Consider the following 17,275-nt stretch of genomic DNA (forward strand, 5'->3'; position numbering starts at 1 on the left):
TGTTTTAATTGGAGTGTTGTGGAGTTTCCAGGCTGTATGGCAGTGTTCCAGTAGCATTTTCTCCTGACATTTTGCCTGCATCTGTGGCTGGCATCTTCAGAGGATCTGGTGGTAGTAAAGCAAGTGGAGTATATATACCTGTGGAATGTCCACGGTGGGAGAAAGAACCATTTGTGTGTCAGAACATGTGTAAATGTTTAGATGAGCAAAATCTAAATGACAGCTGGACCCTCCTTCAAACAGGTGCCATGTGCAGATTAGTACCGAGTGCACAGCATGTATCGTTTGCAAACCAGATAAGATGAGGGTATCTGATTGGTACCACTATTGTATATAGTTAGCACAGACAGCAGAGTTATGTGTGCCTGAAAACACCTGTGGTCTGGCGAAGCACTTTGTTAGTAGATAGCAATAAATAGAACTGCACTGGTGACGGTGTGTCTGTCAGTTTTTGTCTACATTGCGTCCTACAAGGTGGTCTACTCCGAGTAAATCCGCTGCTTCAACATTGCATTGGTTAATGTGTAAAGGGTGCAATTAACAAGTGTGATTTGCATGTGTTGAGTAGAATCCATATGTAAGTAACAAGGAAGTTGCCTAATCAGTTAGTGAAGGCATCTGCATAGTAGTTGCCCGGTATTTTAAATCCTTTGATTGCTTCCTGCCTGGAGACATCCTGGGTGGGGTTCACTAACCATTGTCTTGATTCTAGTGTTCTTAAGTACTGGTAGCCAAACTTTGTTCATTTTCATGATTTCTTCCTTTCTGTTGAAATTGTCCGTGTGCTTGTGGATTTCAATGGCTTCTCTGTGCAGTCTGATGTAGTGGTTGTTACAGTGGTCCAGAATTTCTGTGTTTTCAAATAACATTATGTGTCCAGCTTGGTTTATCACGTGTTCTGCTATTGCTGATTTTTCCCGCTGAATTAGTCTGCAATGCCTTTCATGTTCTTTGATTCGTGTCTGGTTGCTGTGTTTCATGGCCCCTATGTAGACTTGCCCACAGCTGCATGGTATGCAGTAAACTTCTGCAGTGATTAGAGGATCCCTCTTATCCTTTGCTGAACATAGCATTTGTTGAATTTTCTTAGTGGATCTAATGGATTGTTTGGAGGTTATGTTTCTTCATCAGTTTCCCTATATGATCAGCGATTCCCTTGATGTATGGTAAGAATGTTGTTTTAATTGTTTTTTTTATTGTTTTGGCTTTTTCAGTGACTTGTTTAAATAGCTTTGTCTTGTGTTTCATTGCTGTGTTTTGTTTAATAAGTTTTGTTGTAACCTGCTTTGAGGATATCTCTGGAGAAGCAGCATGTCAATTTCCTAAATAAATAAAAACTCATGGAAAAAGGTTAATTTGGTTGTTTAAATCACTACGCGACAATCAAGGGGTACGATAGACAGGAGATGAGGAGTGAAGGTGACAGAACGTTATCTTCTTGTTTAAGACAACTCAGTGTGTTCATGCCCAGGTGAACTTGAATGAGACTCGAAGTCTTTTGCCCTACTCACAGCCAAAGCCCTCAAAACACACAGGCAATCGGGGGGTTCCTTTTGTAATCTATTTTATTTGCAGATTGTTTATATAATATTTGGGGTGGCCAGAAACATATCACAAACAATCATTCTAAATGCAATGCAATATCAATAGAAATAACTAGAAAAACTGACACAATAAAAATATGAAGCTAACTGCGCAACCCTCGCTCTCAGTCCAACCTACCTCACAGGGTTGTTGGGAGGATGAAGGGTAGACCCACTTGCACTGTTCTGTGTTCTCTGGAAGAAAGCAAGATTAAAAAGTAGCAGGTGGATCTTGCCCACAACTTTCCAACTTCCAGGTGGATCCTCCATACTAAATACATTTTGGGGTGGGAAGCTGAGTTTCCAGGTGGGGCCTGAAGATCTGCTGGAATTTCAACTGATCTCTAGACTACAGAGATCACTTCCCCTGGAGAGAATGACTGTTTAGGTGTCAAACTTGTGGCCCTCCAGATGTTATGGACTACAGTTCCCATCATCCCCTGCCAGCATCATGTTGGCAGGGGACGGTGGGAACTGTAGTCCATAACATCTGGAGGGCTGCGAGTTTGACACCTGTGGCTGTAATCAATGACATTATACCCTGCTGAGGTCTCTCTCTTTCCCATTTATTGCCCTCCCCAGGATCCACCCCCCCCCCCAATCTCAAGGAATTCCTCATCCTGGAATTGGTAAGCCTACCTAACAGGCATGTATGTACTGAGTGGATACCCAGCTAACATAAACTGCCCCAAGGACCTTAGTGAGCGAATGAATACAAATGCTCGCGGCCCAGCCCCATAAGGCTCAATTGCAGTACAGTTCCTTTGCCTGCAGTAGGTTCCAGGTTGAATTTCTGGCAGCTGCAGTGAACAGTATCAGCTAGCAGGTGAGGTGAAAAACTGGAGAGGATGCTGCCAATAAGATCTTGACCTTGTCAATGGTTAGATTCCGTAAGAGGTCATGTGTACTCAGCAGTAAATCTTACACTGAGATGCCTTCTCAATTCACATAGTCCACAGCTCAGCCTCTGGAACTTGCACCACATCACAGGCTAAACTTTTGCTGGGGTGGCTGTTATCTCACTTACCCAGCAGGAAAGGATACAATATTTCCTCAAGGCACAGCTGATGCCAAAACCTACCTTAGCCCACTTTTTATCTCTAAGGGGCCAACTGAGGTCAGCCCGCTGCCATTTTTATGTTGTATTGGGTCTCCCTAACAAGGCAGGGGAGCATCATGGGGAATCATGTCTTTTCTGGGTACCCAATTTTGTGCTGAAATCTCTTGTAATATGCAGAAGGTGTAGGCCGGGAAAGCAGGAGGATATAGGACTCCACTAGGCAAGTTCACATGCTTCCTAATAGGGGGTGGGGGAGGGTGTTCCTTCCAAAGCCCCTTAAATCCTGGAGCCACCTTTGATCTGGTGCCCCAGAAAGGTTGTGTGTGTTCTGCATGTTTATGCAAACTTCAGGCGGCTCCATTTCCCTCCGAGGGTGCATTTCCGAGGGAGGCTGAAATTCTGCACACACTTGCACAGATCTAAGCATCCTAGGACCAGTGCCGGATTTACCTATAGGCTTGGCAAGCTGAAGCCTGGGACCTCAAAATCTAGGGGTTCCTCTGGCCAAGGTGTGCAATATTTTTGACACTATCATAGGTCTTTCCTACAAATGCTGTCATAACGCACTGTGAGCTCTAAATACCCCTTCAGTAGTGTCCCTTGTGCTCCATTTCAGAATAATACTGTCATAAGCAGATAACACGACACTAGCATTGATTTCTGTATTGATGTTGTCCTTCCCGGACTTGCCTGAAGTGGATCCCATTATGTGACCCCCATTGTGTGGGCCCCATCTTCCTCTAATCCTAAAGGTGGAGGATTGGGAGGGGCCTCCCAAGTGGACTAGCCTGGGTCCCCTCTTCATCGACATCCGGCCAAGTAGCCGACAGGCTGACCACTGAATTCCTGCCTAGGATGGGGAAGCACTGGAGGAGGGCGGGTGGCGGGGAGGGGACAACGAGACAGAAGCCGCTTTAGCCGGGGAGGCTGCAAGGCCGGCGCCCCCCACCCCCCGCCAGCGGCGTCTTCGCCCCCTCCCTCCCTCCCTGCGTCCCTCCCGCCCGAGCCATTGCGAGCCACCCGGGCAAGCGCGCAGGCACCTCGCAGCGGCGCGGACTCGTCCCTGGCGCGGCTGGCCTGCACCATTCCGGACGGCCGGAGGGGGAGGAAGCGCCGGGCTCTGCAGCCGCCTGCGGGAACGGCCCGAGGGCGAGCGGGGCCGCGCGGGGGTCTCTGCAGCGCCCTGACCTGGGCAACCCCACCGGGGCCGTGCCGGGCTCCGGGCTGCAGCCAGCGGCCGGGGGGCGGCTGCGTCCCCGCCCGGTGCCTCCCCCTCGCCAGTGCCGCAGTGGCCGGGTCTTCCCCGCCCGGGTAACTGAGCCTCCCCGGCAGAGGCGGAGGGCGAGTGTGCGGCTCGCTCGGCTCCTGGCGGTGGCGGAGGGGCCATGGCGGCCACCGAGATCGCGCGCCAGGTGGTGAGTGCGGGGCTGACGGGCGGGCGGGCGCGCACCGCACCGGAGTGGGCCTGCCTGGCCGGGCTGAGCGCAACCTCCGAGCCGGGGCAGCCGGGCGTGCGTCTGCCCGCCCGCCCGGGTGCTTTGCCAGAGAGGGAGGATGCCGGCTGCGCCGCGGGCGAGGCAGAGGCAGCTGCCGGGATGGGTGGAGGGATGCCCGCATGGCTTCTCCGGGGCAGAGCATGGCGGGCTTCGGACGGGGCGATCTTGGCTGCCCGATTTGGAAGGGCGAGAGCCGTGGGGGGATGGGGGTGGGGGGGTTAGGCAAAGGGGCGGCCGGCGGAGAGCAGGCGGCCTGCTTTGGAGGTGCCTTTCTCGGGGCGGGGGGTGGGGGCGGGGAGGAAGCAGTTCGCTTCTTTTCCAGGTGGGCTGGAGGGGCCCTTTCCCGACCCAGCAGGGAGAGCGCTTGGTTCGGGTCGACCCGAGAAGGGCTGTCTGGCTGTCTGGGGGGAAAGGGGAGGAGAGAGGATGCTGGATTGAATGGGGGCAGGAGATGCTTTGCGGGCGACTCTTTCCAAAAGGGAGATGATGGGCCTCAATGTGGAGGGCAGCAATAAGGGAGATGCAACTTTTTTTTTTGGTACAAACGTAAGATGCAACGGATGGTTTGTGGGAAACCCTTAGTTCGCGTTAGGATGGCCTTAATTGTGTTGAACAGGAATCGCGAAACGTAGCATCCAGGGGGAGGGCGGCGCTTTGCACAATTGCCTTGGACAGGCGATGAACCAAAGCAGGCACCTCTACAAAGTGCTTTGGGTCGGTTTGGAAATCCTACCCAGGCAGATGGATCTCCATTGTGTTCAGTGCCTGTGCTTCTCTCTCTAGATGCTTGCACGGTGGCTTCCTTTACTCGGGTGTAACATGAGCCCACCGAGGCATTTCCCAATCTGACAGGCATGCACGAAAGGGGGATTTTTCAAAACCGGAGGGGTGGAAGCTTTTGTTTCCGCACAGGCTCCAAAAGGTCCGGCGCTCACCTGCTCCGTGTCACGTGTGTCTTTCTCTGCTACAATGAAAGAAAGCTACCCAGGCACTTCAGAGGCGAGAGATGGAGCCTTTCCTTTGTGCTCAAAATGAATGGGGAAACCTTGCCGCTCACCAGCGCTTGAGCTCATTTGAGGTTTCCCATTCCTTTTGATGAGAAGGATCTCCAAGATTGCTGACCTGCCTTGGAGAAGAGTACTGAGTAGCATCTGTGTGTGTGTGTGTGTGTGTGTGTGTGTGTGTGTGTGTTTAAATAGATAGATTCTCTACCTTAAATCAGTGGGTTGCATTGGATGTCTGTGGCCAGAGTGAAGCAGTTCCTCTGCTCACAAGTTTTGTTAATTCAGCCAGATAGAAACCAGGAATTTAACCGGCTTGAATGAAGAGTGACTTGATTTGTTCCAGAATGCATGTTAGCTTTGTAAAATGAAAAACAAAGAGCTGTATATATTTTGATTTGGAATGGCGAGACCAGGGTTCAACATGCAGCTCGCTAGGAAGGTATGGACATGCCGTTTGTCTTGCCTCGTGGCGTGCTGAGTAGGAAAGTGGAATGACTTCCTGAGTGCTGCCTTGAGGTCCATGGATGAAGGTTGGGGAACCAGTATGATTTAAAACACAATCAAGATAAATGCACTTGGCAGAGGCTCAGTTGCATGCGAGGAAGGGTCAGTAGTGGGGCACGCTCTTTGTGGTATGGAAGGTCCCCCCGTTCCATTTGCTGTGAAATTATTTCAAGTTCAAGTGCACATCCAGGGACTCTGGACTGCTTCAGCTTGGCAGAATCAGCACTACTGGGTCAAGACGGCCAATGCCTGTAAGGCAGTTTCCTATATATATTATCATATTTCCAAACTGTAATGCCCTCTGGTTTTCAAATTAATATTTTAATCCCTATTTTAAAGCCCCACCCCCGCCCCCAGGAAGCAGTTGCCAAAAGAGGCAGTCTGGCTGTTTTAACGATCCTAAGGGTAAAGGAATAGATTTTGTGCATTGCCTTTCATACGTCCTTTTGTAGCCCAATGCTACATTTATGATGGTGGACTTGAATGGTGGGCATGCAAGAAGAATTCATATATCAATCTAACATGCAGCAAAACTCTTGAAGGCTTTCATTAGGATGGCATAGTTTGTCTTCCTTTGATAACAGCAAATAAATGAAATGTGAAGCTGCTGGCCTTTTATACTCCATGATATTTATACTCCATAATACATTTTCCACAAGAGTAAATACTTGTTGAAGTTTACTGTTTCACTTCAATTGGGCTCATTCTGCACGTGGGCAGCGGAATGCAGAGCTCTACTGGAGTCCAGCATTTTCTTCCTTCTTCACCACTTCCAGCTGTCCCAATGCTTGGTGAGCTGCTGGGTGTGCTTGAAAAGGAACTGAGCGTCAACTTCCTTGCATCTCCTTGAATTATTAAGCAGCCTGCTCTTCCAGTGCTTCTGCCTGTTTCTGCCAGGAGTAGCCATATGTGAAGCATGATTTTTATTTAATTCATTTATATATCCCACCTCTCCCTATGGGGAACCCCAAGTGGCTTACAACAACCCTGAGAGGTAGGTCAGGCTGAGAGTGTGTGCGTTCACCCAGCAAGCTTCCATGGTGGAGTGGGGATTTAAACTTGGGTGTCCCAGATCAAAGTCCGACAATCTAACCAGTGTACCATGCTGAGGGGTGAGTTGCTGGTGGTTTCAAGACAAGGTACAAGAAAGGGGTGTTCTGGTCACTGTGCCACAAGCTTAGTAGAGCAACAGTGCAATGCCTGCCCACTATGGAAGGAGAGGAGATGCTTACGGAAACAGCTTCACTCTCTTAATGAGAAATGAGCAGAGCTCCTCTGTTCGCTTGTTGGCAATAAAAAATAGGACACTTTTAAAGAGCCCCTGACATATTACTAAGCAGATCTTTCTCTGTGTTGTACATCACTGGGCCTGTTTAACATGATTTGGCAACCTTTTCTCGATTGTAACAATATTTGGCAGCTGCTTCCAGGCAAATGAGAATTAGCTGACTGTTTTGACGTGTGTGGCTTTTGACAAGCAAGAAGTGAATTTAGCACAAACGGAGAACGTCTTAATTCTGAAGGAATGACTCATGTTATCTTTCTTGGGCCTGGGCTGGAGAAACTACACAGTGTGTAACTGGCCAGTGTAAGAGGTGGAGAGTACTTTATAGTTGCCATGGGAACACTACCCAAAATGGCTTCTCCTAGAGGCAAATGATCCCCGCATCATCTGTAATGTGTAGGAAAGGGCATCTTGTCATTTGGGCCCACACATTGCAGACATGCTTGTGCTCTCAGTGCCTTCTAGGAAGGGTGCAGAAATGTTTAATGTGCTGTCTGAGATATGTATGATAAGCACAAGGAATTGTTTGCTGCAGGGGAAGACATTTTGAGCAGTACCATAGTGTGTGCTATATAGTACATGCTATGGTGAAGACCCGGAGCTTAGTACTACCATGAGGTGAGGTGTAACAGCTGACTTGGTACCACATTTGGAACATCTTTAAGTTCAGGAAAGTGGGAGGTGGCTGTGGCCCCTGGGGCACACTCCACCCAGGACTCCTCTTGTGCATTGAAATACTGTCTACGGGAGTATGGTATGGGCTCAGGCCCAGTGAGATCCTGGAGGTGAATGACTCTTCTGGTGGCATGGGTTATTGTAGGCAACAGACACAGCATACCAGCAGCATATGAGCAGAGGATTCTGGGTACCAAAAGAAAGAAAGACTGATGCCTTCATGCTCCCCTTCTGAGCGTCCCAGAGATACTGGCTGACTACTGTTAAAAGCAGGATTCTGATCTAGATGGACCCTTGGTCTTGACTTTTATATTTTTGATGGATAAATATGCATGCACGGGAGCTGAAGTGTTCTTGAGGAAAGCTCACGTGAAAATGCTGAGAACTGGAGTGTCTTTTGGAAAATGTATCCATTCCGTACTCTGATTTCACTTAAAGTCAGCAGCAACCAAAGTTTGTTATTTCTGGAACATCCTTTTTGCTAATCGATTATGTTAAAATAAACTTGTATCTCAATAAACGTGAAAGGTTGAGTATTGAAAGAGGTTTTTTTTCTTTTGTCAACAAATGATGGCCTTTTATTAGTTTAGAAAGAAAAGCTGAAACATGTTTGCCAGTCAAGTGATTGTATCTACGTAGGTTATTTCAAGCAGGGATGAAATCTTTGGTCCACAGGCTATTAATACTGATCCAGTAGTTTTACACACGCACTCACTTCAATGAATTAACTTGTGTGTTTACTTTTGAGCATGCGTCTACCCGCTTAGCACCATCGGAAGACTGCATGTCCTCTTTTTTTCATTCCCTTATTTAGAAGGAGATGTCTTGTGCTTGGCTTCAAAGCACTATGTGCAGTGCTGCTTACAGGAACTAGTTTCACCACAGTAACACCTTACTTATGAGATTATGAAAGCAAGTCTGATGGATTTTTTAAACTGAAAATCACCTTTTAAAATTTGTTCATAATATTTGTTGTATTACAAAATCAAAACAAAATCTTAAATTCCTGGATACATCCATACAAATTAAAATGACAGTTATAGTTAACAAAGACTTCCAACCTTCGCCCCAACACAGATCCTCCACACAGATTAAGTGGGCATCTTAATAAGAATATGAGCCCCTGTTTTGCTTGGCAAGGGCTTTGTGAAGTGTACAAATGTTTGTTGCAGGGGAAGGTTTGGAATTTAGTAAGAGATTAAGCAGAGGTGGTGTGCTGCCCAGATACCATGTAGTATGGGAGAAGGTTACATCAAACTATTTTATTTACTTCATTTATATTCAACTTTCTCATTGAGAACCGAAGACAGATTGCTTAAAGTAAGGTAATCAAATAGTGCAAGACACCTAATCATTCAACAAAGCTAGGCTTGTAAAGATTAGGAACACTTTTTTTTTTTTGCAGTATCAGATATGATATGTCAAGCTGTTCAGAAAGTGCAATTGCAAAATCTACAAAAACAATGCAGTAAGTGCAGAATAATACATAACGACAACTGGATAATACCAGCATTTTTTATACTAACCGTAAGAACGAAGCTAGATTTGTGTTTGGATCCATAATGGAGATAACTGGAAGTCACTAAATATGTATATAGGGATGTCTATGAAATGCATGTGTTTTTTCATTTAATTATTACAGTCGAGAGGGAGATTAGATTTGGGTTTTTTCTTTTTTTCATATGTGATGTTTATATGTGCAAAACAAATAAAAAAACTTGAAAAAACTACAAATGGATAATTCTAGAGGAATCTATTAAACTTGAGCGAGGTCCTCCTCCCCATTGTTGTGCTCACCGGGTTGCCCGTCTCCTTCACTGGCCTACCTGCATCCCAGCCATAATTTCTTCTCACTCAGCTATCCATTTTCAGTGGTACCATGTCAGCAGTGAGGTGGGAAGGGGAGAGCTCCTGTGTTTCTTCTCCCATCCACTCTCAGTGGTAGTCAGAATAAAATTGCCTGCATAAGCAGAGACAACTGCTCTCTGTTTGAGTTTTTTTTTTTCCCCTGGAACCTTCTCCATTTTTTTTTTAGTTTGGAATTTTTCAGCTGACCAGATTCCAATCTGCAGATTTAAGTATCCGCTGTAGGAGCAACATTGACTATTATATATGTTGATAAAACATACACAGAGGCACAAACAAAATTCCTGTTCTCTTTATAAAAGTGCTTTCTGTTGTAATATTGCCTTTCTTCTGATTGGTTCAAAGTGGCATTCTGCTGTTGCATGTTAAGATTGTGTCATGAAAACAGCAGCAAAACTACAGCAGCTCAAATATACCCTTCCTCACCTCTATAAAGCACCCACCCCACTCAGGGACAGAATGGTTAGATTTGCAGCCAGGCCTTTGTGCTGTGCTTTCTGGTTGGTCTTCCCAAACCACTGCTCTCTGCTCTGTCCTTCCTGTGAACTCCTTGCAGGAAAAAGTCTTTGCACTTTTGAGAATTCTTCACACTTTATTTCCGGGACTGGCTGGAGGAAAGTAGTACTGGGAAACTGTCTCGGTCTAGGACTCTAGGTAGTTTGCCGTTTCTGTGCCCTTTGTCAAGGACTCAAGGACATAAAGGAGAATTCAGTCAGAGCTGCTGGAAACTGTGAGTTCAGATGGCATAGACTGTTTGGATTCCAGAGGGCTGAACAGACATAGCACGATAATAATGAGAAGCTCGGTTTATGCATTTTGCTTTTCATTGGCTGGTAGTGGTATAGAACCCCTCTCCCCAATCTAATTTCCTCTTCCCGTCCTCAGATCAATTTGCTGGCTTCAGAAACACCAGGGGGAGAGAGTGGAAAAACAGAAGCTCCCCTCAGTGTTCAGAAGTTTCATGCAGTCACAGCAAGCAGCATATGTATCCCACCAGGGATGCTTGCCATTACAAAACAGCATTTCCCCTTTGTAGTTGGAGGCCATCAAGAAATACATTCGTTCCTTTCTTCTGATGAAAATTGACCACATTCTAAATGGAAAGATGATCACATATAAACAGGCTTGCAGTTGCATGGGTAGTCTCTTTCGTTGCTTGATAATGAATGGAAAAGTTTTACACCTGATAAACTCCTAGGCTGATTCCGCATGGGCCAAAAACAGCAGTGTGAAAACGGTGTGAAAACAGTATAAACCCTTTTACACCGTTTTAAACCCTTTTACGCCATTTTCACACCATTTTCACACTGCTGTTTTTGGCCCATGCGGAATCAGCCCTAACTAGTTATTTTAGGACCATGTGTCTCAAAAAAAAAAAATCTACCTTGAAATTTGCATGCATCTTTGTTTGGAAGACAAGCCTCTAGCTAGCAGTATACATCTTTTAACAACAACAACAACAACAACACTGGTTTAATTCCGCCTGCAGTTCTGTGGAATTTCTGATAGCTCTTTCCGAATCCTGGGATTAAGGCTGCTGTCTTGACATCTTGTGTATGGGCTTCCTGGAATCATCTGGCTGGCCACTGCTGGAAACAGGATGCTGGCCTAGTTGGGCCCTTGATCTAATCCAGGAGGGCTCTTCCTTATTTTTCTTTTCATTTTTTGTTGTAGAATATAGTGAAGACTATAGCACTGCACACAGTTATGGATTTCTGGTTTCCAACTGAAAGTCATTGTTTGAAGGGCAGAAATGCATTTATGGGCCAAAGGAACCTATAAATTGTAATTCTGTGCTGCTCTGCTTATCTGCTGTTGATTACCAATTCATGACAGTGTTCCATTTGACAGTATTCCTACTGTATGTAAGCACTATTTATTTTATCTATTTTGTGGCATTCGTAAATTGTTTTTCAAGTCTCAGCATTGTTTCTGTAGACAAAAACATAAATAAAATCACTTAGAATGCCAATAAAACAAAACCATTAATACAATAACTGGCCAACTTACCCCAATAATCAGTAGAACCTTCTGTTGCCCTTACAAGGGGAATAAGTACAGCCCTCACATCACACAGAAGTGGAGCCTTCACTCCATAGGTCAGTGGTGGCAAACCTATGGCACTCCAGATGTTCATGCTGGAAGGGGCTGATGGGAATTGTAGTCCATGAACATCTGGAGTGCCATAGGTCGTGATCCATGTAATCTCCTTGTTGGAATAGATGCAATGTAAGTATACTGAGTGGTTTGTCCCAGTCAACAAGCTGCTTTTTCTAATTGAAGTTTCTAAATTATCTTCAAGGGCAGACCCACTGAGCACAATTTAATAATCTAGCCTTTAGGGTACATTCACACTGATCAGTGTGACCTCATGGGTTTAGAAGGTTGCTCATTTTACAAGCCACAGATAACTGGGAAAAATTATGTGGACTGCTTAACTACTCATATGCATCTAGTATATAATTAGGCATACCCTGATTATGGTTACTCAGTGATAACTATTTATGACTCCTTTGTAACAGAAGGAGAGAAACTTTGGACCGCTTAACTGCTGAATTTCTGCATGGGTGCAGATAGAACATCACTAGTGGAGCGCATACTGAACTGGGTTAGTCATCCCTCCTGAATCCACAGGCATAGTTGTGCTTGACTTGCAGAGTCCTTGTGTTTGTGGTAGGAAGCCTATCCCCAGCTTGTGTGCCCTGCCTGCCCTGGAGCAGTAGTGTACTGTTCTTTTCCTCCACCGTTTTTTTCTTGCTTGCCAGAAAAACAGAGAATAAAATAACCCATGTAAACAGTTTGTATGGAAATATTCTGTATCATGAACCACCCCTTAGAACAGTCGTGTTCAGACTTTCTCCTTGTAGAGACCCTTTCCATATGCTGATTTATCTGCCAGAGAACCATTGGACATTTTCTATGGAAATCCAAGGGCTTGTGGGAGATTCTGGGGACATGTCCCAGGTTATGTGGGCTTGGCTCAGCCTTCAGTGCTGCCCCCTGTGCACTGAGACACTCAGTTGTGTGGCCATACTGTCTTTAAGAAAAGCTTGCCAGCCGTTAATGGTATCCTTAATAAATTTGTGGGGGAAACCAACTCTCCCCACCAGTTTCATGGGCACAGTTTGAGGACTATTATCACAGAAGAAATGGAATTTTTATTTACTTCACTTATACCCTGTTTTTCTCACCAATGGAAGTGGCTTACATTGTTCTCTTGTCCTCCATTTTATCCTCATAATAACCCCATAAGGTAGGTTACTTTGAGAGTATGTTATGGGGCTATGGTTTCCCCCACAAGCCCCCATGACACATTGAAGATTCAAACCCGGGTCTTCCAGATTCTCATTCAAGATTCTAACTATTTCACCACAGTGCTGTTTCTGAACATAACAACTAAGATTCTAGTGCAGCTGCTACCTAAATTGCAGAGTGCATTCTTTTAAGAAAATTGTTTTTGTATGATGAAGTTACATTTTTTCATGATGAAGAAAGACCCACAGACATGCTTGTTGGTGATGCACCTGAGACTGAAAACACAATGAGGTATTTATCTTTCTCAGCAGGATCTTCTATAATTGGACTCCTGTAATTGGATGTATTTTTCTGTAGGTGCTTCTTGCAACACACTCCCCTGGTAAAGCACAGGAGCAACACAGATGCATGTTGCTTACTTTTTCAGTTGCTAAAGATATGGCATTTGTGTGCTTTCAAGAAGGTTGTAGACTGCAGTTTTTATGCAAAAAACAAGAACTCAGTAGAAGAGAGAGGTTGGATAAGGGGTCTCTAGTTTTGCTGAGCTAGGGACACATTTGGATCCTGAGAACTGAGAACATTTTTAAATATCACTTAAAAATGGCTGCCACTAGGGACTAAGGACACTTGCAAAATGTTGAGAATTTCCAAGCTAAGCATTGCCCTACCTGCAACGAAGGCAGCTGTTTTTAAAAGGCCACTTCCTGCAACGTTCATACCTCCTGGGTTCTTCTGAAGTGCTTTCTGCTCTAGTGAAGCTGAGGAAATGCAAGACCAGCTCTTTTCTTTGGCGAAGAGATGATTTGTTGAAGAAATAAATGGATTCTAGGAAATCTACTGGTAGGTATTATGTTGCCCGAGGGCATCACAATTCGGATTACTGGGTTAGACTGAGGGCACTTTTACCAAGCCCCCTTTTATTACGTCTGTACCTGGTATAAGTCACAACAGCTTGCTACTGTGACATGCTACAGATATACAGTGCAGTTTGCGACTCTGAAGAAGAGAAAACAGGAAGTTTAGTGGAGGCGAAACTTCTTTGTGTCATAAAGCACATCATCTTCATCTGATGGCTGAGGCAATTTTTTTTTATCCTCAGTGTGTTGTTGCTATGTTCCATATGGGTATTATGCATGCACAGAAAACATCAGGTGAATTCGAGAAAGGCATACACCTGCTTAATCTGTTGCATCAAGCAGGTTTGCCGTGTCAGCATTTGAAAAACGTAGCTTTTGCTTGATATTTAAAATATACTTGATGTGCTGCTATTTTAGCTAAAGACATCACACGTTTTCTTTAACCAGTACCAGATCTCATGAAGCTGACTTTGCTTGCTCCACATTAGCAGAAGATGAGGAAGCAAGTAAGCCTGTTAGTCTGTTACTGCTTCAGATTGTAGGTAAGGGGGCTTGTGTGATGGAGTGGTCTTCCATAAATACTTTTCACCCACTGCATAAAAAGTGCTAAGTGCATCAGAGAAGGCTAGACTGGAAATGTTTTCCATGACACCTGGCTTGCACACTGACTGTTCTTACTGTGGCAGAATTGACTGTGAACTCGCACTCTCTGCCCCCAAAACAAAGACTGCAGGATACGTGTTCTAGCCATTCATACCACACCCCATTCTTGTCATTTCTGCTTTCACCCTTTTTGCAGAGAATTTTTTCCTGTGTTGGTGTTTTCAGTCTTGTAAACTTTGATCTGTAGCCTGAAATGGAACAATCTAAAAAAAATCATAGGTTGTTATCCACTCATAGGTTGTTTTGTTTGAATCTACAGAGGATTGTGAGATCCTTAGCGATTGGTGTGGGGTTTTTTAAGTCAGAGAATATGCTTTCTTTTATGGGATTCTTGCCATTAAAAACTAAATAGGAAAAGCAAAATATGTATACAGAGCTGAGGGACTGTAGAATATGAACAAAGCCCTCAGTATCTTCAGTGTATAACATGAATTCATGAAGAATTAGCAAACGGTTCAGATTTAGGCTCCTGAGAAGAGTCATCTTCCCTCTGCCAGTGTGGGACGGGAGAATATACTCTTAGTCCACTGCTCCCTTTTCTAATGAAAACTGACTGCTAACCAGTTGAACAAGTGGGAGCTGACAAGGAATCGCCACGAGGCAGTTTGGAAATCCCATTTGCTTCCCTTTTCCTCCTCTCTGATTCTGTCAGGAACTTGAGCAGGCTGATCTGTTTTCCCTCTTCTAACTGATCTGTAGCTGTTCAACTTTCTATCCCTTCTGGAACATTTTCAGTTTCTTTAGGCCATTTTTGACAGGTTCTCTCTCTTTTAATGTATAAAATCATCTGTTTCTGCATACCCAGGGAGTCCCCTGGGTAGTTACGTACCCCCACCTGATGACCATAGTCATTACCATCATCATCGTAATTATTTAGGTCATTTATCAACTGCTTTTCCACCCAAAGTGGTTCAATGCAATATTCACTTGGAAATCAGATAAAACAATTCCTGTGCAGTTTACCAAATCATCTAAAATAGTCAACAGTACAGGTACAAAGATTTGGAGGTAATGGGTGTCAGTCTTCCTCAATCCATCTTGAAGTTTTGGAAAAGGAAGGTTTTCAGTACAGTCCAGAAGGCCTGTAAGGACAGTCCCAACTTTGTTTCCTGGAGAAGGGAGTTCCATGATCTAGGGGAGGGCAGCTGAGAAGCACTCCCCTCGATCCTGGTCAGTCTACAATCATAATTTCAATTTTTATTGGTCCTTCTTTTGACCCCCCAAAACCCTTTCCACTCCATCCTCGCTTCCATTAAAGGGAGAAGAATCCTTGGGAGTCCACTATCTTTAAGCGCCTTGCATCAAAGTGCGAACTGGTATAAACTGTGTATGCATGACTACTTCTGTTATAAACACAATTTCTGGGGTGGAAGAGCACAAAACAGCCTTGCTGTATAAATGTCACATTTCCGTTGTGTTTGCCTTATTTGGGTCCCTTTATGGTTGTTGGTAACTAAGCTGGTTGTCAGGAAACAAGATGTATGGACCTGTTTCAGGCTGAGATGCCAAAAGAAAAGGCATGGTGTCTTTAGAGGACATCCGTAATGGGAAGTTGTGTTCCTCAGATGTTGTTTCAATATGCATTTCTTTGAAACTGTCTTAGGGAGAAGGCTGCCGTACCGTTCCTCTTTCTGGCCACGTAGGATTTGACAGTCTGCCTGACCAACTGGTGAACAAATCAGTTAGCCACGGCTTCTCTTTCAACATCCTGTGTGTGGGTGAGTACTTCTTCTTCTTTTCCTTTGCTGCTTTCACTTTTGGGAAATTCTGTGGCTGTATGTGGGTCTGTATGTGCTGCTCAACGTCACGTGTAGGTAAACTGGGTGAACAAGTAAGTCTTTGAGTTATGCAGGAAATGCTTCCTGAGTCATCTGATTGAGTTTTGCGCCAAACTAATAAGATTCACTGTCTCTTCGGGAGGTCTGAAAATGATGGGATGGGCTGAGCTCTGTGTTCCTGAGCAAATGAACAGCAAAAACAGAGAGGCTGATAGTGAAGGCCTGTTGGGTTCCAAGGCCTGTGTTGTTTGTGTCAACTGCAAGATGGGAAATAAGCTAGATAACGTTGTTTCAAGCTCGTGTTTAATAGAATGGAAAGAAGCACATGGATTCTGTCAAGCATGCTGCTGCTTTGTGTACAAGTTTGCTTGCTCTATTTAGGCCTATGATAAAAGTAAGGCTGTTTCTGGGGGGCGGGGGGGCGGGGAACTGCAGGGAGAAATGCCTCTCCGTAAAAAAATCCCTTCAAGTAGAAAACTAACCTGCAAGGGAGAAAACTAGTGTTCTGTATGGGGGGGGGGGGAATGAGGGATGGCGACACCTGTTTGGACTAGGATGTGGGAGAATCCAGGTTCAAATCTCCACTCTACCATGAAGCTCATATGTATAAAGTTTACCCAGTGAGCTTCTGCCATATATACAGTGGAACCTCGGTTTTCGTTGGTAATCCGTCCGAAAAGAATCGATGAAAACTGAAACCGATGAAAACCGAGGCAAACTTTTCCATAGGAATCAATGTAAATCCAATTAATCCATTCTAGGCACTCGAAAAAACATACCAAAAACACATTTTGTGGTGAATAAACATAGTGTTTAATGTGGAAAACAGTAACAAACAATAACACTAGGACCGGCTTCAGAGCCAGTGGACCAATGTCGCACCAGAAAGCTGTCCAAAGAGGTCTGTTTCTGACGCCTCTTTAAGATTTGTCTGAAATGGGGCAAGACATTGTCATTAAACAAGTTGCAGGCACAGCCTGCAACAACTTTATCCGGGTGATTTTTCTCCACAAACCCCTGCACCTTACTGCAAATTGATGAAAACCGAGACAAATTTTTCACTGAAAAAACCAATGAAAACCGAAGGCAATGAAAACCAAGGTTCCACTGTATAAAGTTTACCCAGTGAGCTTCTGCCATGAAGATTTGAACCTGGATACTCCCACATCCTAGTCCAAACATGTATCGCTGTCCCGTGTGTGTGTGTGTGTGTGTGTATATATAAAATTATCCATATAAAAACATACGC

The 17,275-nt window shown here is 44.9% G+C and overlaps 1 protein-coding gene across 4 annotated transcripts in view; it reads left to right on the forward strand.

Moving 5' to 3' along the window:
- The first annotated feature begins 3,491 nt into the window (after positions 1-3,491).
- The window catches only part of SEPTIN6 (septin 6), a 54,658-nt gene continuing 40,874 nt past the window's right edge, over positions 3,492-17,275 (forward strand). For 3 of the 4 annotated variants that reach the window (XM_048513620.1, XM_048513623.1, XM_048513621.1), the window contains exons 1-2: positions 3,492-4,058; positions 15,852-15,966. In XM_048513620.1, coding sequence (XP_048369577.1) covers positions 4,029-4,058; positions 15,852-15,966 — 145 coding nt within the window. In that variant the 5' untranslated portion in view covers positions 3,492-4,028. The remainder of the gene's footprint in view (positions 4,059-15,851; positions 15,967-17,275) is intronic. The other variant, XM_048513622.1, reaches the window with a different exon arrangement.

This window comes from Sphaerodactylus townsendi, linkage group LG13 (assembly GCF_021028975.2).
Source record: "Sphaerodactylus townsendi isolate TG3544 linkage group LG13, MPM_Stown_v2.3, whole genome shotgun sequence".
NCBI lineage: Eukaryota > Metazoa > Chordata > Lepidosauria > Squamata > Sphaerodactylidae > Sphaerodactylus > Sphaerodactylus townsendi.